This window comes from Antennarius striatus, chromosome 17 (assembly GCF_040054535.1).
Source record: "Antennarius striatus isolate MH-2024 chromosome 17, ASM4005453v1, whole genome shotgun sequence".
Taxonomy (NCBI): Eukaryota; Metazoa; Chordata; class Actinopteri; order Lophiiformes; family Antennariidae; genus Antennarius; species Antennarius striatus.
In genome coordinates, this window is record NC_090792.1 from 18,206,942 (window position 1) to 18,230,013 (window position 23,072).

Genomic DNA, 23,072 nt, shown 5'->3' on the forward strand with positions numbered 1-23,072 from the left:
TATGTATATGTAGAGACCTGAAAAAGTGTGATTTTCATAATGGGGCCCCTTTAAACTTTATTGACACCCCCCCCCCAATGGGTGAAATTAATATTTCAATATTTACAAAAGAAACTTTAGTAATTAAAACCGATGGGGGGGTTAATTTCGGTGGGGGCTGCATCTCGTCTTTCTGGCTTTCTCTGACCTGGTGCGCTCGCTTGTGATTGGTTTGCTCCTAGCCACGCCCTCCCTGCTGAAGTCTGCTCAGATGATTGGTGCATTTCCGGACTCCTGGCCACGCCCTCCTTGCTGATGTCTGCTTAGATGATTGGTGGGTACCTGGACTTGTGACCACGCCCTCCCTGCTTTCAATTTACAGTGAGAATTTATTTTGATACCTTGAAAACTCTGTTTCCCAGCATGCATTGCCCCCTCTTTTGGTTTGTTCCTCATCTTTAAGATAAGATAAACCTTACTAGTCCCACAGTGGGCAAATTTGCACGATTATCGCAGCGATGGGGATCATACATAAAAACTTACACATATTAACATATGTAACGTATGGAATATAAATAATAAATATACATATTAACATATGGAATATAAATACTAAATATACATATTAACATGATATTGAGTATTGATCTGTTAAATCTGCTAATTCTTAAAACAAAACAGGATGTTAAGGTGTGAATGAACTAACTCAAATTGTGACGTTTCAGGATTTTAAAGTTTATTCTTTCAAAACATGTTTGGATATTTTACATATAGAGTAAAAAATGCAGATTAAAAACCACGGATTGGAGTAAAGGGAAGCGGTGGTGAGTAACTGCTGGAGGAGGAGGAGGAGGAGATCCTTCAGGTCGGGTCTGGTCCGGTCGGGAAGCCGAGAGCCTTGAGACCTGCAGCTCGTCTTTGGGTCGGACTTCCTGTCAAGTTTTGACCTCCAAAAACTTCACGAGCGCCGAGGAGCGTTTCATGAAGTCCCACGGAAAACATTTTATACACATAAAACATGATTAACTTCAAGTTAAAAACATTTAAAATGAAACACAAACATGCAACTTCATAAAAAAGCAAACCAGATTTTTGTTTGTTTTTTTATCCGCTGCTAGTTGGCTGCTTTCGTTAGCATGAAGCGAACAGCTCTTGTACGTCTCCTCCGATTGATCCGGATTTTATAGATCAGCACCAAAACTCTCAGATATCAGCATGAATATGAATTCTTACATCCGTGACGCGACAACATCTGATCCTTCAACATCTGGTTCTTCTGGAACCTTCTTCACAAAACGCTCCTCAGACGCCGACGAGCTGCAGGTGAGCCTCAGGACGTCGCCGTAGCACCAAATCCAACGTAAAACTAACGTCATGCAGTGGCGGATACATAAACGGTGTGTGTGTGTGTCTGTGTTTTTATGAATACATAGATTAACGTGTTGGATAAATATCAGCTGACTCCTCACAACCTCGACAGCAGTTTTACAGTCAGCCATTGGATGAGGGGCAGGATGGAGGCGGGACTAAAGGGAGGGCGGTTTCTTTGGTTGAGTGTGAGGAGCGTTCCTGTGCTTCGTCTCTCTTAAATACAAGCAAACAAACGTCTTTAATCTAAACTACCATATTTATGTTCATCCTAATAAAATAATATAAAAACCTCCTCTTGAAACGCGACTTAACGTTCTCACTTCTTCTTGGCAAAGCGACTGAACATCTTCTCCTTGTCTTTCTTGGCGGCGCCGGGTTCGGGGAGGGCAGCGGAGGAGGAAGGAGCGGGAAGGCTGTGGGCTTTGGGCCCCGAAGGCCCCGACGCCTCCTCGTCCGCCGCCTGGGGCTGGACGGCCTTCTCCATGGCTTGGCTCCAGCGCTGGAGCTCCTCCTGAAATAAATAAAACGCAAAAAAAACCAAAGTGAAGTCGTCCTCAGGAGGCGCGGCGTCCGTTAACGCTAATGAAACTTTAAATACGGAGCAGCGATAAAACTTAATGATCCCTGCAGGTTAAATCTCTCGCAGATGGATGACCTCCTCATTGGTTCTCCAGCAGTAAATAACCTCCTCAGATTACTGACATGTGAAGACCAACTTACAGAGATTTTTTTTTTTTTAATGAAAAATGTATGAAGGCTACGCCGCCGCGACCGCTGGGTCAGATTCCGGAGTGGTGGGATTCAGGAGTTTTTAACAAAAGGTCGTCTTGGTTTTTTCCTCACCTCGTCTTTACACTGGAACAAGAATTCACTGCCGTCTGCGAGGCTGAAGGAGGAAAACAGACAATCAGAGAAACTCGATTACTTCAAGGTCACGGGAAAAGGAAGCGTCGCGTCAGGCTTAAAGGAGGCGTTACAGATGTAAATGTTAATGTAGCTTAGCTTAGCGTTGATGATGCCAATTGGTGATCGCAGAGATGAAAGACGTTGGAAACGGACCAGGTTGGATCGGACCAGATCGGATCGGATCGAATCGGATTTGACCAGGTCAGATCGGATCAGAACGGATCGGATACGATTGTATTAGATCAGATCGGATCAGACCGGATTGGACTGGACCAGGTTGGATCGGACAGGATCAGATCGAATCGGATTGGACCAGGTTGGATCGGATCAGATAGGATCGGATTAGACCAGATCGGACCGGATTGGACCGGATCGTGCCAGATCAGATCGGATCTAATCGGATTGGATCGGATCAGATCAGATCGGACCGGATCGGATTGGATCGGATCTAATCGGAGTGGATCGGACTGGATCGGGCAAGATCGGATCAGACCGGATCAAATTGGACCAGATTGGATCTAATCGGGTTAGATCGGACCAAAATCGGATCGGATCAGACTCTCACCGTAGTTTGGACACGTGCTTCTTCTTCTTGTAGTTGGCGAGAACCTCCCAGCTAGCGTTAGCGAGAGCTAGCGGCTCCTCGGCGTGATACGTCACGCCGTGGCCGTAACTCTTGGCGTCCTTATAGGCAGCGATCTGACCCGGCTTCAGCACGCAGTACAAGCTGTTCCACGACCTGGGAGGAAGAGGAAGAGGAAGAGGAAGAGGCTCAGACCTTCTCATGGTGGGGGTGAACATGAGGTGGGGGCCCAGCTGCTTTACCTGCTGGACGCCTTCTTCCCCGAGCCGTCCACGTCGTGTTTGCGGCCCAGCATTCCCTCCTGCAGCACCGTCTGCGCTCCCATTGGTTCCCGCGCCCCCGGGAGCTCCGGGGGCATGGTGGCGGCCCGCTCCGGTTCCGGCGCCATCAGGACGGAGACGGACGGCTCCAGCTCCAGGGAACCACTCTCCCTCATCTCAGACTCTATGGGAACCGTGGAGTCGCCGGCCCCCCCCTCCAGAAGTCCTGATCCGGACTGGAGACGGAAAAAATCAGAATGGAATTCTCTTTCCAACAGGGAGGGGGTGGAGTTAAGGTCACATGATCAGTGGACTACTGACCAGGGTCTGCTCCTCGACGGTGAACAACTGGGAGGACTCCTCTACGAAGCCGGTGTCTTCTCTCCTGCAGGGGGCGATGAAGGAGAAGGAGATGAAGAAGAAGATAAATGATGAACTCCGCAGAGACGATGCTTCATCCGAGTCTTCCTCCGTTGCCATGACTACCACACATCTCCAGCCTGTACCTGCTGTCCTTCTCTGATCTCTGCCCCTCCTTCATGACCTCCTCCAACTCCTGTTGCTGCCTCCTCAGCTCCAGCAGCTCCAGCTGAAACACAGAGGAGATCCGGGGGTTATGTCTGATCAGACCTCCTCCTCATCATCGTCATCATCGTCGTCGTCCCTCTTCCTCACCGTGGTGAGGCGCTCCAGGGCGGAGAAGCGCTCCTCCCAGGTGGCGGTGGACTTCTCGAAGGCCTCGTGTTTCTTCAGCAGCTTCTCCACCTCGCCCACGCTGTAGCCCAGGTCTCTGCTGGTCACGTAGGGCTCCTGGGCCACCAGCCAGGCCTCGGCCACCGAGGCGTCCCGGGCGAACTGACACACCTCCATCACTGAAAGATGACGGAGGACGTTAAACGCCATTCCAGAGAGCGGTCCGGGATCGGTTCTCAGGTGGGGTTCTACTCACGGAGGCGGAGCCAGTCCCACCGGTCGTCCCACTTCAGCATCATCTCCTTCCTCTTCTCCGTCAGCTGCTGCATCTTCTCCTTGATCTGTTACACATCAGCACTATTAGCGTGGCGGTGAGGTAATTAACGCCACGCCAAACTCACACCGGGGTCGTGTAAATTCTTTTTCCATTTCTAATGAGTGTTTGTTTTATATTTCCCTGATGGCGGCCAAGTCTTTCCTTCATCCGCCGTCCGCCAGCGCCGGCCAAGGAGTAAACCGCTCCCGGAAAGCTCATTAAATGTAATGAAGGCGCTAATCTGAGGTGCGGCCATTTTTACCTCGGGGGAGTCTCGGTGTTTACGCGTCAGCAGCGCCTCGCCAAGCGCCGTGCAGTCGCCGAACTTCACCGCCCGGGCTTCCATCTCCGAGCGAATGCCCTGGTGGTATTTCTGCAGCAGCTCCACCGACGACACGTCCCTGAGGAGACAGGAAACACATGGATCACAGGTAGGAGGATCATCTCCCTCTGCTGGCCGCAGCTGGAACTGCAACACCGTCGTCTTATCTCTCCGTAAGGGGATAGTTTGCAAAAATAAAGGGTGTAAATGGAAATAAATATTATAAATAAGGATTAATAACACAAACAGGAAGAGGCGGGGCTCACCTGGGTTTCTCCTGTGTCTCTATCTGCTGGATGATGCTCTCCATCCAGGCCATCAGGTCTCTCACCAGGCTGAAGAAGCGGAACTTGTCGGCCGTGTCCTCCAGCCGCGCCCTGCGTCCGTCGCAGGCGTCCAGCAGCCCCTTCCAGGCCTCCACCACCTGCCGCTCCGTGGCGCGTATGCTGTCGGCTCGGACGCCGGCGTACTGGGCGTGGAGACGGGCCGCCGTGTCCTGGAACTGCTGGACCTGGATGAAGGAGAAATATCAAAACCAGGTTAGGTTTGAAAAATTTGAGTCATATTTGGTGACTTCCATCCCGCCCCGAGGTACCTGTTTCCCCAGGGCGGTGATGTCTCTCTCGAAGGCGGCGTGCATCCGATGGAATGACTCGGCTTTGCTGAAGTCCTCGCCAACGTCGTCCGGAAGCTCCTCCAGCTTGTCGTGGATCTGAGCCACCAGTTCCTTCCCATCGTCGAAATACCTGAAGGACAGGACGATCGTTATGCGTCACGCACGGCGCCCTCTAGTGGACGTCGTCGCCGAGGCGCGCGTCTCACTTGAGCAACTCGTAGGACGTGGTGAGCAGCTGAGCGCGGGTGTCGATCAGCTCCAGCAGGTCGGCCCAGCTCTCATTGATGCCGTCTTTCCACTCCGCCATGGCGGCCGCCTCGCCGTGTCCGGCTTCAATCAGCTCGTCGATGGTCTGGTTCACCAGGTCCACCCGCTCCTGACCCGCCGTCCCCGTCTCCCGGGCGAAGTCCCTGAACTTATCCCTGAGAAGCTGAGCAGAAACAGAGCGTTTTTCGGTCAACTCATCCCCTTCCTGTAACCCGCCGTGAACGTCGGGTTCTACCGTGACGTGGTCCAGGTCCTGGCCCATCTCCTGAGACGACGCCACCACGTCTCTCTCCGTGATCCACTGCTCCAGGTCCTCCACCTCCCGGCTCAACAGGAAGTGATGGAAGGTGTGGTCCAGCTTCTTCCTGCGGTCCTCCGCCAGCTCCTTCAGCCCGGCGTACTGCTTCTCCACCTGGCCCTGCCTCCTGATGATCTCCTCGCTGCAGGAGAACAAAGACGACGATGATGATGGTGATGATGATGAACTTGAAATGGGACGTTTCTAAAAAGCACCAACCCTTGAGGATGATCCTCGGCGAACATCTTCTGAGCGCGGTCGGCCAGCTTCCGGATGGAGTCGGTGTAATCGTCCACCGCCTGTTTGAGGACGGTGTGACGCTTCAGCATCAGCATGGCGCTCTGCTCGTCCTGGAGGGAGGGGGGGGGAAGACGTCACGAAGCAGAAACGACACGACAGACCAGATGGGAGGCGGCGATGTCTAATTGGCTCGCCTTGGCCTTCTCGTCGGCGATCATGTAGAGCTCCTGCTCGCCGATCCAGGCTTCGGCCTCCTCGGCGTCGTTGTAGTACTGATGGGCCAGGCCGGCGCCGCTCAGCCTCCCCCTGCGATTGGCCGTCTCCTCCTGAAGCCGCGCCCACGCCTCCTCCAGCTCCTTCAGCTGCTCCTCGATCCGCCCTTCCTCCGGTCCGCCCTCGGCGCCGGCGGCCGCCGCCATCCTCCTCCCGCGCTCCAGCACCTCGTCGACGCGAGGCTGGTGGCCCTCGATCTCCCTCTGCAGCGTCTGGAGTGACATCATCACGATGATGTCGTGACGATGTCACTTGACGTCCACCCACCTGCAACCGCTTCTCACCTGGTTCTTCTTCAGCAGCATCTGCACTGTTTGCAGGTTGTGTCCGTGTTCCCGCGACGTCGCCAGGGGCAACCTCTCCTCCACCCACAGCTGGAGAAGAGAAGACATCAGCTGAGCGTTTTTCACACTTTCTTCACCGTCTCCACCCGTCTCCACCCGTCTCCACCCACCAGCTCGTCGGCCAGGTCCCTGTAGAACTGGTGGACCGCTTTGGCGGCCTCCAGTTTGCCCTTGCGTTGGGCCAGCGGCGTGAGGAGCTGCTGGAAGTCCCTCTGGAGAGCCTGTTGCTCCGCCTCCATCTCCGGCTGGTCCTCCCTGGCGCCGCCGTGCTTCCTGACGGCGTCCTGAAGCTCCTCCAGCTCGCGCCCGCGGTCACGCACCTGGTTCTCCATCATCTGGAGGAAGACCAGGAGTCAGGATGTAGATCGGCGTCAAAATTCACGCCACGACCCGCCCGAACACACACCTGATGCTTCTTCAGCAGGATGTTGGCGTTGGTCAGGTCTTTGACCTCCTCGTCACCGCCCTGGAGCTGCTGCTGCAGCTCGCCGAGCCACTTCTTCATGTCGGCCAGGCTCTGGTCGAACAGCTCCGAGCGGTTGGCGTCGAACAGCAGCCGCGCCTTCTCCTGCGTGGTGGACTCCAGCTGGTCCCACAGCTCGTGAAGTTTGGCCAGACGCTCGTCCACGATGGGAGAGAACTCCGGTTTGGACTCTTTGAGCTCCTGACCCTCCTGATAGAAACACGGGTAAAAAAAAATCAGAACAAAATATCAGATGTTATTTGAAAAATGAAGACAAAGTCCAAAAGAAATAACAATAGTTCAGATTTAGATCTATTTAATTATCCATTTTAATATATATATCTATTTAATATATTTATTTAACTATATCTATATATCTATCTATATTTAATTATATCTACTTAATTCAATTTTAAAAATGTAAATTCATTTAAATTTTATTTTATTTTAATTTAAATTTAATTTAAATTCATATAAAAAAGAGAAAAAAATATCAGATGTGATTTGAAAAATGGAGAAAAACTCCAAAAGAAATAACGATAGTCCAGATTTAGATCTGCAGATGTTTATTCTAACATTAATTTATGATAATTTGACCAAAAGTAATTACAGTTGTTAAGTAACAAAACATTCTAAAGTCGTCTCTTATGGGATACCAAACACATGAACTCCTTCACCTTGGAAATGTTTACGTCCAATCAATCGACCATTTTCACTGTTAGCTCACTGTTAGCCACGCAGTGAGCCAATCAGAAGTGAGGAACAGAAACTACCTGCTCACACCTGGTGTGAGTGGCGGTTCACTAACATGTTAATACCCAGGTTGATTGTGTTTAACCCCATCCCGACCTGGTCAACTTTGTTCAGCCAGTCTTTGTTGGCGCCCAGCTCGGCCATGAAGGCTTGGTGCTTCAGCCATTTGCTGTGGAGGTTCCTGGCCTCGTCGTACGACGTGTCCTGAGCCGTCAGCATCTTCTCGTTGATCCACAGAGTGAGCTGGAGGAAGAGGAGGAGAAAGAGGAAGGTTAAACAAGTATGAGTTAAAGCGCTGATTGGGCAATCTGAGGGTGAACTCACGTCCTGGGTGTTCTGCAGGAAGTGCTGTAGGGCTAGGTTGTCTCTGAGCTTCTCTGACACCTCCTGGGCTCTTTTTTTGTTCTTCACGTTCCTGAAGGTCAGAACAGAGAAGATCTCTAGAAAAACACTGATTTCATCCTCCACCCGTTCATCCGACACCTCCGATGGACGAGTAACAGGATTATCTCTGAGGAGAACCTGGAACAGTAACCTGAAACAGGTCTGCTGCTCGGCCAACAGGAGCTGCAGGCGGAGATCGATATCCATTACAGCTGTGGGGGTGGGGGGTATGGGGGTAGGTGGGATGATGGGCCGACGCCCTCTTTGCTGCATCTTGTTGACATTAATGATTTAGGGATACGGAACCTGGTTCACAGCTAAGAAGGAGGACAGACCTGATCCCAGATCAGGGACTCGAAACATTCAAGAGGAATTTAAATCATGAACCAGATGCTGGAAATAAAACAAGTATCTAAAGTTTAGTAGGTAAAATAATTCCAAATTATAATTTAATCTATTTTTATTGAAGTTATGCTCTTAAAAATCGGATGCAGGGGCGGAGTCAGGCCATCTGATGGGTGGGGCAGTGGGGTACCAGCTTAAAAACATCATCATGTGACTTGAGCCAATAACCAATCGATGTCTCAGGTGAGACGACTGGACAGGATGGAGGTGTGACATTATGGTAGCAGTTAGCAGCTAACTCAAAGATTTCAATCTGTTCATGATCACATCCAAACCTGGCTGAAACCACTTCCTGTTAAAAATGTCCCCATAGATTTCTACACCTAATGGAACCGCCTGACTCACCGGTCTCGGATCGAGTCCATCTTGTCCTGGACCTTCCCGGCGTAGAGGTTGTTGCCGTCCACCAGCTGCCGTCCGGCCTGCAGCGCGCCGTCAATCTTGTCCTCGTTGGCCTCCATGGTGCTCATGAAGTCCTCGTGCTTCTTCAACGCTTTCTCCGCTCCGGCCAAGGTGTCGGGTTTGTCTACATGAGCTAAGGTGTACTCCTGCCGGAAAAGACAAGGTGGAGGTACGAGTCAGACTCCCGGACCGGAAACATGCTTGGCGCTAACCGCCCCTGCTGCATTCTCTCCATACTGCCTGCAGCATCTCCAACCCCGTCATTACCAACCACTCAAACTCTACCTGGTTGTTGAGGACGGCCTCCACAGTCTTGCTGTCCCTCATGAACTGCTGGAAGCCCAAACCCTGGTCCAGAACCCCCTTCCGACTGTCCCACATCTTCTGCAGCTCGTACCACCCGGTGTCCAGCCCCTTCAGCCTCTGCTCCAGCTGCTGGTACTGAGGGTCGTCCTCTTCAGCCTGGGTGACCCTAGCGCCGGTGTCCCTGACGCGGTGGTAGTCCTCCTCGTGGTTATTGATGTCTTCTCGCAGAGCGTCGTGAAGGCTGAGCTGCTCCTCTGCCTCCGGCAGCGTGGCGGGCGTCTCCTCCGAGGCCACAGCCTTCTGGGTCCTGAAGAGCCAGGACTGGAAGTCGTCCATGTCCTGGAGGAAGTTTTGCAACTTGCTCACCTCACCTAAAGAGTCCTCTCTGTCTTTCAGCGTCTTCCGCAAGGCGTCCCAGGCGGCGTCTAGCGCCCGTCGGCGAGCCAGGATGTCATCAGCGTTCTCCGGGTGATCTTCAGCCAGCTGGTCGGCCTCGTTCCTCAGGAAGTTCAGCTTGGTTTCGATGGCGGCCAGGTCTCGCTCCATGCCGAACAGTTTCCTCTGGATGGTCATGACCGCGGCTAGGTCGTTGCCCAAGTCCTGCGTGGATTCGATGACTCTGGTTTTGTCTCGGATCCAGGCGTCCGTCTCGTCACACTCCAGCCCGTAGTTGTGGAGACTGACGGCGGAGTCCACCTTCCTCTTCTTCTCCTCCACCATGGCCTTGAAGGCCTCCCACCTGGAAGATGTTCAAAGCTTGAGGTTACAAACGCCCAAAACAGTTGAAGCTGAAAGCCCATGACATAGTTCGGCGACCCACCTGGTGTTAAGTCTCGTCTGACAGTCTTTGACCTCCTTGGTGCGGGGGTGGCGGCTGTCCTCCAGCTGCTTCACAGCATTGTTGACATCATCTACCCTGGATGCCACGTTGGCCATGTCTTGAGCCAGAATGCTCAGCCTGAAACGAGACGAAAGCTCCGTTAGAACCAATGAAGAACCAACATGAGCTTTCGCGTTGATTGGTTCCTGGATACCTGTTCTGAACCACCTCCAGATCCTCCAGATTGTCAGGAACCTCCAACCCCACCAACCACGTCTCCTTCTGACCCATCCACAGCTCGCAGGCGTCCGTCTCGCTGAAGATGGTGTAGAGCGCCATGGCGTCGTCCAGCTTCTTCTGCCTCAGGTCGGCCAGAGTCATGAGCTCCATGTACAGGTCCTTGATGTCCTTCAGGCGCCTCTGGATGTCGGGGGTGTTCTGCAGCTCCTCTGGTAGGGCGTTGGCTTGCCTGGACAGGGTGTCAATGTTGGCGCCGTTCTTGATGGCCTCGTTCTTGAGGTTGTTGTGCTTCTTCAGGAGCCGTTGAGTGGTGAACTCGTCGTGACCAACGTCGTCGCTACTCATCTGCCTCTTGGCGTCCAGGAGCCACGTCTTGAGGTCGTCGGCGTCTCCCTGAAACTGGAAGAACCTCTGGGTGTCCTGGAGGTTTTGCTTGCGGAAGTCGGCCAGCTCCTCCAGCTGCTGCCACTGTCTGCCGATGTCGTCCATGCATTCCTCCACCTTTGGCGAGCCGAAGTGTTTGGCCTGGATCATCTTCTCTCCTTCGGCCATGATATTGTCCAGGCTAGCGCGACGAGCCGCCAGCTCATCCTCGAAGGCGTTGTGTTTGCTCTGGAGGACCAAAACGCTGGTCAGGTCCTTGCCGTAATCCAGGGAGGAGAAGATGTGCTCCTTTTCTCGGATCCAGCTCTCCAGCTCCGTCACCTCCCACAGGAAGTTCCAGAAACAGCGGGATTGCTCCAAGCGAGCTTTCCGCTGAGCCGCCAGCGCGCACAACTCCTGGTAACACAGCTCCAGGTGCTGCACCCTATCACGGATCACCTGGGGATCACATGGCTTGTAGGCTGGGGGAAATAAAAGAACGAACATCTATGCATTTCATTGTTTCTTCTGGAATCTCAGGAGATAGAAATTAAAAAATGAGTACTTACTCTCTCCGTTGGCGAACTTGAGAGCGGCGGTGCTGGTGGACTGGACCCTGTCGGCCTGCAGAGCGATGTCGTTCTCCAGCAGAGTGTGTTTCTGCAGCAGGTCTTCCACCTCCAGCAGATGTTTCCCAAAGTCAGGAGACAGAAGCCGGGCCTGAAGAGAGGAAATAAACAGTGAAGTGACCCAAAACAAACGCTTTTGGGACGCTTCATATTCTCCAGTTCTGCACCTTCATGTCGTCCATCCAGCTGATGATGTGCAGCATCTCCTGGAAGATCCTCTGCAGGGTGAGGTTCTTCTCCAGGCGAGTCCCCCGAGCCTTCAGCAGCTCCTGCAGGTAGTCCCACAGGCGCAGCACGTTGTCCTTCCTTACGTCGATGCGTTTGGCGTCGTGGTAGCGCTCAGATTCCAGCTCCTTTGAGATCTCCACCAGGGCCTTGACGCGTTCCTCGTAGGCGGAGATGTCCGTCTCGATGGCGTCGTGTTTCTTCTTCGCCGCCTCCACTGCTGGGAGGTCGTAGCCGAAGTTATCCTGAGGAGGGGGCAGATGGGAAATGTCTGGATCTTTACTTCAAATACACATCATGTATGCAGACCCGGGTCCTCAGGGGGATCCGAACCCACGACCTTCTGGCTGTGAGCCTCACCTGAGACACCAGCCTCTGGTTCTCCAGCAGCCACGTCTCCCTCATGGCCGCCTTCCTGTCGAACCTCCTGGCCGTCTGCTCCAGCTTCTCCTGCCGGATCAGCTCGTCCCTCAGGACGCGCTCCCGCTCGTGCTCCGCCCGCTCCAGACGCGCCCACGCCTGCAAACGCACCATCAGAGGGAGACGCCTCAGAGGGGGCGGGCTGACACGCCCACAATTGGTTACTCTGACACTAGTGATGCTAGTTACACACTAGTGACACTGGTTACACACTCGTGATGCTGGTTACACACTCGTGAGGTGAAAGGTAAAACAGTGCTGCCCTCTCACCCTGTTGATGTCGGCCACCAGCGCTCCCTCCTTCGGCGTGTAGACCCTCTGGTTGTTGGACCTCATGCGGCTCTGGATGGTGAACAGCAGCACCTCCAGGTTTCCTTTCTCCTGGAACCTGAACGTCACACGAACACAGGATTCACATTTACTGCAGCAGTGAACGCCTCCCATTAAAGTCTGTTATGATTAAACTCAGTTATTCATTTTCTAATGCTTTGTGCTTTTACTCGTGAGTTAATGTCTTCATTTCCAGACTCACTTGGGGGGCTTCTCCACGGTGCGGTAGGTGTTGAAGGCCTGAAGCTGCTGCTGGACTCCGCTCAGAGAGTTGGCCAGTTTGCGGTTGTTCAACACGATGATGGTCTGTTCAATCCACGTCAGCAGGTCCGACGCCAGCGTCTCGTACTTATCGATCATCTCCTCTGTCTCGATGGCGTGGTCCAGAACCTGAGGTAGGAGGTGGAAGAGGAGGCGTGAGGGAAGCTGACTTAAACAGGTGCGGCGCCCTCTTTCTTTCTCACCTTTCCGACTCTCTTGCCCTCGACGGCGAGCTGCTTCATTTTGGAGAAGTAGTGGTAAAACGCCACGACATACGTGATGATGGATTTCTCATCTGGGTTCTCGGTGAACACATCTAAAAAAACAAACCCACGTAGAGGTCAGAAACGTCCAGGCGTGCATGATGGGAGCAGAACCACCATCGGCGACTCACCTTCTGGATCTAAAAGCTTGGTCACGCCAAGCCTCTGCTCCGCCACGTTAAAGGCATTCTGGAGGTTGTGGGTCGGGTTGGACCTCTTCAGAGTGTTATAGTCAACCAGGTCCGGCCTGAGAGGGAGAGATGGAGAGATAATAAGCAGATGAGTGTTTACATTTCAGAGCTGCTGAGAGTGGATCTGGACATCCGTCTCTTACCGGTGTTTGTGTATGAGAGCGTTGAAGGCCATCCCGTCCTTCCAGCTGGTGGTGAAGTTTGTGATGTTCACGTTGGGATACCTGAAACAAGAGCAGCCAGTGAGCGTGGGCCACGGATCGGAACGGGTTCTGCTTTAAATCAGCGACTTCCTCACAAAGTGTTCAAAGACTCAAAAGACTATGAGATGAGGAAGTAAATAAAAGTAAATGTCACTGTCATGATTATGCAGGAAATACAAAGCCACAGCCAGCAGCGGCCTGTTAGCTCTGGTTAGCCTGAAGGCTAGAAAAAGAGGATGCCCAAAACAACAAGACTTTCCTACTGGCACCTCAATAAAATAAACATTAACCCTAAAGCTCAATTTATTCACTAGTTTTCATTCATATAAAAAAAAATACATAACGCTAAAGCCAGTAGTTTGTTAGCTTGAGGACTAAAAACAGGGCTAACCTCAAGCTTGACTTACTTTTTGCACAAATTGAATGAATGCAATATAATATTATATATATATTTTAATATTATTTTAATATTGTAATGTTTTAATAATTTTAATATTTTATTTTATAACAGTAAAGATGCTGATAAATTGATTTGATCAGCTTTGACTTGACTCAACTGACTTTATGCTAAACAAAAGTTGTTTTCTCTGACTGTGTGTTCAATACATAGCAGGCATTTTTAAAAAGATCAACTATTTCTTGGAGAAACTCATACTTTATGCTTTTAGGTTCAAATAGATTCTAGAATTTCAGACTGTTATTTTATGAAAATGGAATAAATAAATAAATAAATAAATAAATAAATAAATAAATACATATATATATATATTCCTCCTGATCAAAGTAAAGGTCAGTCAAACGACACAAAGGTGTATTTTTAACCTGCAAAACATTTACAGCCGAGCTCAGAAGAGGAACAGGAATTCTTAAAGGACAGCTTGGTGCTAAAGGTCAGTCGTCCCACTCACCCCGCAGTTTTCATTTGACACCACAGAAGAAGAGCGTCCTTGGCCGAGCGCGTCTCCTTCTGGTCTGCCTGACCCGTCTCCACGACGATGTCCTGGATCTGATAAACAAGAGGCGCAGCTGAAACCCGGCTAAATCAAACCGGAATCGTTCAGGAAGCCGACGTGGAAATGGATTTATCTATTTAAACGCTCATTTATCACTTCTTACAAACAGATTACGAGGTTTTTATTCAAATCTAATCTTGTTTATTGTGAATATACTGGATTCCCACCAATCCATACCTGAGGTTCTGCTCATAAAGTGGGGGTTGCTATCAGAAACTTTCCCACACTGGGCCAGTAATTAGAGCGGTGATGGGACACGAGGGAGGGGGACTAAATTTAGCCCTCTTTGGTCCTGGTTTACGCCAACAGATAAGCTCCTGACAGCACCGATCTCTCTTTCCTGTTTCTTTTCTTCTATTTCTATTGAATAATGGAGGAGGCCACGTTGTTTGAACTAACATGTCTAAAAATAACAGTCCTGCTGTCAAATTAAAAATAAATATGTGGCCCCTCCAGAATGATAAAAGAGTCAAACAGACGTGTGACGATGTTCTGGATGTGCTTCTAACAGTAGGTAGAAATGGATGGAACCTAAAGGAACAGGAACAACTTCGGTTGCCATGTTGGTAGAACTTATAGAAGCTCTTATTTCCACCACGATCGGGATCACATGAAAGCCACATCATGATGTAATTGTAAATCGAGTCTATTGGTCTGGTGATGGGATGAGTTTTGGGCTCCATCTCTACCTGGAAGCGAAGGATGATGGTCCAGATGAGGCCAAGGATGAGGCGATGGTTGCCATCGACGATATCATGGGAACCCATGTTCTCCAGATGGACCCTCTGCTCTTTGAGGAACTGCAGAGCCTTGTCCACGTTCTCCAAACAGTGGATACGCATCCGGCCTTTCGTGGGTTTAGGCTGCAGGAGGGAATAGAAGTAGAGAGGGATGAAAAACAAACAACAACAGGAAGAGAGAAGCAAAACGGTCCTGTTTGAGTCCTCACCAGCCGTTCACCAGACAGAACCTCCAGTAGTTTGATGAGCATGCGTCCGTCCCGGAGGTCCAGGTAGAGGTCAGAGATCCGGCAGCCGACCCGGGACAGGATGGAGTTGACCCATTTGGTGAAGGTCTTCTTCTGGACCGCTTCACGCTCATCTGTAGGGTTCAGACAGAGAAGATCTGTGGTGATGATGTCAGCAGGCGACACGTCAGTTTGTGGACGTCTCTTCTGGATTATAGACGGTGAAGTTAGAATAATCTGTAAATACCAGGCCGCTATGGCCGCATATGACGGGGTGACTGTTACCACCTAACCAACCAACCAATACACCAACCAACCAAATAAACCACTAACCAATCAACCAATCACTAAATCAACCAACCAACTAAGCAACCAATCAATCAACCAACCAACCAAACAAATAAAACAAATAGCCAGACATTCCACGGATCAACCAATCAACCAACCAATACACCAACCAACCAAATAAACAACTAACCAATCAACCATTCGCTCAACCAACCAACCAACCAACCAACCAACCAACCAACCAACCAACCAACAGAGACTTTTATTAGAACACATGATCCATTTAACTCTTAATAATGTATGACTACATAACTTCATAGCTTCACCGTTAGCTTCTTGAGGTTTCTTGTCATTTCTCATGAATAAATGTTTGACATGAAGATAAGCCTTCAAACGGTATCTGCTAGTCCCTCCCCACTGACGGTATCCCTCCCCACTGACCGGACAGCGGGAGACAGTCCTGTGTCGTTTACGTCTTTTGTACAAGCCTTACTAAACACTCCTCTGTTCCACATGCGTTCACTCTCTAACCTCTCATCCACTATCTGAGAGCTCATCACTTATTCATGCTGATGGATTTTCCCTGTATAAAGCCCGATCTGTGTTTCCCACTGTCAGCCCTCACTGGTCCGACACCCAGTGCTGCTGCTTCCCTGAGTCATGGATCTGTTTAATCCGCCCGGCTGTCCAGGAGGCTGCCAACGCACAAAGTAAAGCAGGCAAATATTTTGACTCAAACGTCACAATTGACTGCGCATCGCGGAGCTTGCTAACTCTAGTTGCCTTAAGATCATCTTCATTTGGAAAACAGAAAAGAAAGAGTCCAGCAGTACCTCAAGCTACAAGATATTGGAGATACGAGCCATCTTTGTTCCACATACGAGCAAAATCCGAGATACGAGTCGAGCTTCAGGAAACCATCGCTGGTTGGCGGATGGCTACAACATCAGCTGAGACCGGATCTCGTTCTTTCCCATGTGTTGGTGGATGGATACGACATCAGCTGAGACCAGATCTCTTTATTCAACTTACAAGTTCAGTCACAGAACGGATTAAACTCATATCTCAAGGTTCTACTGTAACTTTAGCAAACTTAAAAATGTCAACAGACATAACAACTACATGTATATCTAATATTACTATGCAAATATTTCGGTCTGGAGAGACCAGTGTGTTGACTTAGCATTAGCTTTGAGTTTTTCCTGTCATTAGACTCAACATATAGCCAGCCAGAGATTCTGCCTGGACTTCCTTAGCAACATGCTATTTAATAGTGAAAAGAGTCTTGAGATTTTTAGCGTTCAAGACGGAATGAACCCAACACAAAAGAACAGGGGGAATCTGAAAGAACACAGCGAAAGCAGAACAGGAAGTTGGTTCCATACCTCAGGGATTACCTGGTGGAACCCAATCGACTAGTCCAAGGGCAATGTCCCCAACTTCAACAAGGAGTGTGACTGTCCAGAGGCTTCAGAAGGTTTTAACCTCATCCATTCTGAGACGGACAGCAGGAGAACCTGTCGGTTGCTGGACCAGCAAAGCCATCATTCTGGTTTGTGGTGTGAGAGGTCACAACTTCCAAAATAAAAGCATTTCATTGAAGTTGCAAACATCTACTCAGATTCTGGGAGTGGGATATCTCTAGAAAGAAAACCTGATGGAAGGTTAAACTTTCTCTCCTTGCCATGCAGCGTGCTGATTGGATGAACTATCAGATAAATATGAATCCTGTAAACGCCATTGGCCGATGGATCGTCTGTCGATAAAACTAGCAGGAAAGCAAACCGTGTTTGTCTTTCTGCAGCGTCGCCTCCATTTTCTTCCTCTCGCTAATGCACTCCGGCCATCAGGGAATTCGAGCGCAAGCAGACAAGAAATCCACTGCGACAACAAACCTCACAGATGCATGCAGGGAAAAGTTCACCCGTCAGGTCTTTACGATCAAAAACGCCAACAGGAACAGAGGGAGGCTAAAAACAGAAGAAAAATGCTGAGTTTGTTTGTTGACGGAGCGAAACACAACGAGCAGGAAACGGAAAAACATCTCGACCTTTTTAGGAGTTTGTAGATGAATTATTCAAAGTGGACTCAGTGAACAATTGGGGCAAAGCTTCCAGAAAATAAATAAATTACAACCATTTATATTTAACCCCCCCGGGCTCTGAGGGAATTCTCTCTATTATCCTCATTAACGCCTCTGTTCAGGTTCTCCCATAGAAAACAGTGATTTATTTGAACATTTACCAAACCTCAAAAGTTGTTCCTTGAACTTTAAAATGTTTCCTATTGGATGATGTGAGTCATGTGACCTCGAGAGAATAAGAAGAGGAAGATTCTACAGATTCCGCTCGATTTAAACCACATTTATGCAACATTTTTAAAATATAAATTTAAAAAAACTAACTAACTCAGCTCAAGCTGCTTCAGTCCGTCCACAACTTTTTAAGTAACAGCAAAAAAAAAGCAAACTTTTTGTTTTTTTATTATTTCTATATTTCCAACATCCAATATCTGTGTTTTCCTGTTTTTGTTTGTTTGTTTAGTCAGAGGGTCTCGGAGCTCATGATCTTTAGGTGGGTGGGAACAGAATATGGATTCTGGATCACTTTTTCACTTTTAGCGCTCTGAGGTGTTCCTGATGTTCCACCATTCTCTGGATCAAGATCCCAGATCCTGATCCAGAGGTGCTAGGTTAAAGGAGTCACATGATGAGGCTCAGCCAATCAGGGTGAGACCAGACCAACCAACACAGGATGAGCAGCAAAAACAAACACACATGACCAGAAACTGGAGAGGATCCAAAGCTGACATCACGGTCAAACCTGTCCGGACTCGACCCCCCCTGACCCGACCTGACCCCACACACAGGACCCCCCCCCCCATACCTTGCAGCTGCCTGAAGCGTCCGTCCAGGATGGAGTTGAAGCAGATGTTGGAGGTGCTGTAGCTCAGCCAGCGCCCCCGCCTCATGCTCCTACCGGGGGGGCAGGAGGAGAAAGAGGAGGAGGAGGAGGAGGTGGGGGCCGGGGCAGGAGAGTGAGGCGCTCGCTGGCGTTTTGGGGTGCAGGAGGAGGACGCTGTGGAGGATAAGGGTAAGGGGGCGAGTCCGGCGGGTGCCAGCGGGATGTGCAGGAGGGTGCCGTTCCTTTCCGGGCGGTGTTCGGGCTCCTGCTGCTTCCCGCTTCCTCTTGCCGACTTCCTGCTTTGCGCCCGATGGACCGCCGGGGTGCTCCTGCTCCGACTGCTGCTCATGCCCACCCGGGAAAGAGGGGCGTCCCTCTCCGGGGGGGCATAGGGGCGTCCGGCTGGCTCCTTGGGGCCGCCGCCGCTCCGGGCCGCCGTCTCCCTGCCGCCGGCCTTCAGGCTGATCTTGACCTCCCTGAGCCGGGGCTGGCCGATGGGGGCGGCGCGCAGGAGGCACGGGCTGCTCATGGTGACCCCCCCCCCAAATACAACCAGCCTGGAGCTTTGGCACGCTCTCTCCTCTTCCTCTTGGCTCTCTGTCCTCCTCTCCCTCTCACGCTCCTTCCTCCTCCTCCTCCTCCTCCTCCTCCCTTCTCTCTCTCTCCATGCGAACAATCTGCTCCCCTCCCACACAGCCGTGACATCACGTTTCCTCCGCTAATGATGCTTGAACGTGCGTGCTTCAGGTCTGGGAGTGGTGGTGGTGGTGGGGGGGGTGAGGATGAGGAGTGGTGTAATGGGGGGGGGGGTGAGTATTCACTTCTCCACCTTCACTTTGTGCATCTCCCTCTGACAGGAAACACTGATTGCATTACAGGAGCATCAGCGCTACATGCTAACGCAGCATCACCCACACAGGAGCCTTGATGGCTTAAAGAGACAGGAGAGATGCTGCTGCCGGGGGGAGGAGCCAGCTCCAGCTCCGCCTCCTTTAATCTGTTGGTTCCACATTCTGTTTAGTTTGGGTTTGGATTTTTTTTTTCTCCATTCACGGCGCGACGAATGAAATATTCCGATTTTGAATAAATGAATAAATTAAGCCCCTCCTCCTCCATCGAGCTGACTTCCTGTTTGGAGCTCCTTTCTCTGACGGGAGGTCGCTCTGACCCTCGGCTCCCCTTCAGAAGATGTTTAAAAAAACTCCAACAGACGCGCCCCCTCCCTTACTACCGCCCCCACCCCCACCCCCCACACAGGTGGGGTCACAGCTCCACCAGGAATGCCAGAGATGTGGACTATGTCCAGCCGGGGCAGCTGTCCAGACGGCTCACGCTCAGAATTCCGCCAATGTGTCGGCGGTGCCAGAGGGTGTGGAGACCCTCAGCTGCTCGGGTGAGGGAGGGGGGGTGGAGAGGACGGACACACACACACATACACACACACCCCCACACATATATACTGGCGTCACACACACTCACCTGCGAGGGCCTTGATGCGCGAGCGCTCGAACAGCCGGGCGGAGCTGTTGTCGTTGTCCAGCTCCTCGTCGCAGAGGTCGAAGCGGGTGTTGATGTGGCTGTACTGCTGCGTGATCTCCGCGTTGTCGAAGTCCGTGGTCGACGTCATGGCGGTCGCCAGCGCGGCGGCTGGGGCAGGGGCGGCGGCGGCGGTAGGGGACGCCAGGCCTCAGGTGCTCGGAAAACGTTTGGGAAGCGATGCAGCGGGAGGCCGTGAAGCGATGGAGGCGGAGCTGAGGAGACAGGAGAGGAGTTAAGACACGCCCACCAGGTGTGTGTTCAGGTGTGTGTTCACACACGTGAACCTCCTGACTTCCATTTTGTGTGTGTGTGTGTGTGTGTGTGTGTGTGTGTCAGCGCCTTTGGTGGCAGGTTTTCTGCGTGGGATGGCGGTTGAACCGCGCCGATAGTCCTATCAGGCAGCGCCACAGCCACCTTATCGGACCTCACTGTGGGGGGGGGGGCAACCCCCAACCCCAAGAAACCCAATGATGCCACCTCCTCATAACACATGTGTGTGTGTGTGTGTGTGTGTGTGTGTGTGTGTGTGCAAGGAGGGAAGCCCATCTCTACTTCTTCTTCGTCTTCTCTACAAAGTAGAAAAAAGGGGGCGTGGCCTCACCTGGCGTCAACGCTGAAAGAGAATCTTCAGTTTTCAAGACCACTTCCTGTTAGCATGATGCTAAAGTTGGGGAATCGGGGTCGAACGGAGAAAATAAAACGTGGAATAAAATAATAGGGGATTTGATTCTTAAAGTTTGATGAAAAAAAGTTGTTGTGGTGAAATAAAGATGCAAAATAAAACGAAACGTTTATGAAAATGAACTTTTAGTGCGTTAACAGCTGCAGGTCTGAGTCTCTCTGTTCAGACGGTGACTTCCTGCTATCAGCCGAGTGCAGGCGGTCGTTATCAGCGGCGGGACGCTCCACCTATCGCCGGGGTTCCCCTTATCGCCTCACACACAGCCCGGACCCCAACCTCCCATGAGCTGACGTCCCTGTCGCCAGACAGGAGGGAGGGGCCCCGGAAAGGAGGGCGGAGCCTGGACCTCGTCTCCGGTTAGAGCTGGTGAACAAGAGCCAGGAGCTTCAGGGTTTAAAAATAAACAAACCTGGGTCACATGACCTCCTCCATCACACTGTGATCGGATGAAGAGCAGGACTAAGAGGAGTCATAAAGCTCCTCAGAGGAGTCATAACGCTCCTCAGAGGAGTCATAACGCTCCTCAGAGGAGTCATAACGCTCCTCAGACGAGTCATACGGGATCCATCCCGAGCATCGATTAGAGCCGTTGCTCTCGATGAGGCCCGTGACTCCCTGTTTTGACTCAAGAGTCCCATCCTGGGAGGCGTCCCAGAGTGTGTTTACACTCACATCTGCACACACACTCCTTTTAAGGGGAACAAGGAAGCGACGTTTCTCCTGCTCCTGTGGTTCGTTCCTTCAGACGGCGAGAGGCTCTGGGGCAGGAGGCGGAGCCTCAAGAATCAATCTGAGGTTCCTGAGCGACGTTGATCCGGACACGCCACGTCAACCCGGAGACAAGGAAGTGTCAACATGACGTCAGCCAATCAGAGTGCAGGTCCGTCTCCCCTCTGAAGCCAGGTGTGTCTCACCTGGAGCTGCGATTTTAACAGCGTGACGGGTCTACCTTAGAGACAGGTATGATGGACCCCCCTGTCCAATCAACACCTCCCATAAGTCAGGAGGAGGAGGAGGAAGAGGAGGAGGACATTGTTTAGGAATGTCGGCAGAAAACAGGTTAGCATTCCGCTAACGGTCCCAGGACTTCTCCATGGATATGACATCATCATGGATGGACCAGACACAACTAAAACACACCTGAAGTGTGAACTAACACGACCTCTGCCCCGGGGACCCCAAGAACCAGGACAGAAAAGGACCCCAAAAAGGACGAATGAAATCTGACCTGTTGACCTCATGTGTCCCCAATCTGAAGACATTGGCTTATTTGAGTTAGCTGCTAACACGCTACTAGCTGCTTTTCAATATCATCCTGTTGAGTGTGTGTGTGTGTGTGTGTGTGTGTGTGTGTACTACATGCATCCCCAGCTAGCTGATTTCGCATAGAAAGAAATTAAAATTCGTTTAAATGCAAATGTTTGCGTTTCGATGACGTCACAACAGCTCCCTGGTCTCCCCAGTAACTTTAGCAACAAAATACTTTTACACGCAGTAAATATTTCTGCAGACACCGTTTTAATTTTACTACACTACTTTTATTCACAGTATATTTTACTGCTTTTAATGTTTTTTATAAAAACTATCAATTTAATGCATTTAAGTATCTGCGCACTTCTCCACGCGCCGTGACGTCACTTTGCGCACTTTTCAACGACAGCAAAAAAAAAAAAAAAGTAATTTAACGAGACGAAGCTGAATTTGAACATTTCGTGAAGTAACGGAACTCTAAGGTGGTTGAAAAACGACGACGTCACGTCTGACTGCGGTCCAACAGGTGGTTCGGGGGGCGCCTCCGGGGCCGGGACAGAACTTTTGGGCCCGGATCAATGACGGAAGTTCGGTTGTACTCACCCGTTCCTGGACGCGGTCCGGTCCGACCTGTTTTATCTTCTCCCTGCCGGTGAACCAATCAGAATCCCACCTGGGGAGCGCAGCGGCGGCTCGCGACACGCGGGGACGAGGGACTGAAGGCGTCGCGCGCTCCGCGGACATTCCCGAAAGCCAGCGAGTGACCCGCCCCCCCCCCCGAGGTTAAAAATAAAGTTCACGCAGGAACATTCCTGGCGTGAGCTGGTGACTGTAAATGGCAGAGGCCCTTCTGATGGTCGCCCCCTTCCTCCTCCTCTTCTTTACCCCTCCCTCCCGGGGTTCTAATCTCGCACCCACCCAACGCCCGCTGCTGCAGCGCGGGTACACCTGTCACGTCACGTGACATCACCCGTTCACATTGACTTTTTTTTAATTTTTTTTTTTAATTTTATTTATCAGGCCTGAATGTAAAAAAAAAATCATTTTTTTATTTTATAAAAATTTTATTTTTTAAAAAATCAAAATCAAATTTGATCTGTGTGGATTTAAATTTAAAGTCAGTGAAATTTTTGTATTTAATCTGAATTAATAAAACATTTATTATAGTCAACAAAACATTCTGTCATAGCTGCATCCGACACAAAAGTCATGTCAATAAACTGAGTTTTGGTGAATTATTTTTGTTATTTTGACTAACTGGAGTAACTAACGCTGAAGGAACCTCAGTATTTTTCACCTTATA

The 23,072-nt window shown here is 50.7% G+C and overlaps 1 protein-coding gene across 3 annotated transcripts; it reads right to left on the reverse strand.

Annotated features, from left to right (window-relative positions):
- Positions 1-690: 690 nt before the first annotated feature.
- On the reverse strand, positions 691-22,559 carry sptb (spectrin, beta, erythrocytic). Of its 3 annotated transcripts, XM_068339659.1 has the most exons (37): positions 22,373-22,559; positions 19,777-20,048; positions 15,089-15,240; positions 14,829-15,002; positions 14,035-14,132; positions 13,067-13,147; positions 12,864-12,979; positions 12,673-12,785; positions 12,411-12,598; positions 12,149-12,266; positions 11,819-11,977; positions 11,401-11,703; positions 11,174-11,324; positions 10,216-11,086; positions 10,002-10,139; positions 9,161-9,920; positions 8,819-9,021; positions 8,009-8,099; positions 7,781-7,927; positions 6,875-7,141; positions 6,579-6,803; positions 6,409-6,498; positions 6,046-6,336; positions 5,831-5,961; positions 5,549-5,753; positions 5,253-5,476; positions 5,026-5,176; positions 4,697-4,941; positions 4,371-4,509; positions 4,049-4,133; positions 3,775-3,971; positions 3,606-3,688; positions 3,421-3,484; positions 3,082-3,335; positions 2,822-2,995; positions 2,194-2,236; positions 691-1,861 (listed from the first exon to the last, which is right to left on the reverse strand). In XM_068339659.1, the coding sequence occupies exons 2-37, from the start codon at positions 19,922-19,924 to the stop codon at positions 1,667-1,669; spliced, it is 7,074 nt and encodes a 2,357-aa protein (XP_068195760.1). In that variant the 5' UTR covers positions 19,925-20,048; positions 22,373-22,559; the 3' UTR covers positions 691-1,666. The 3 variants fall into 3 exon arrangements, with proteins under 3 accessions (XP_068195760.1, XP_068195762.1, XP_068195763.1); XM_068339661.1 differs by lacking the exons at positions 19,777-20,048; positions 22,373-22,559 and adding an exon at positions 18,280-18,899; XM_068339662.1 differs by lacking the exons at positions 19,777-20,048; positions 22,373-22,559 and adding an exon at positions 16,780-17,382.
- Between the last annotated feature and the right edge of the window lie 513 nt (positions 22,560-23,072).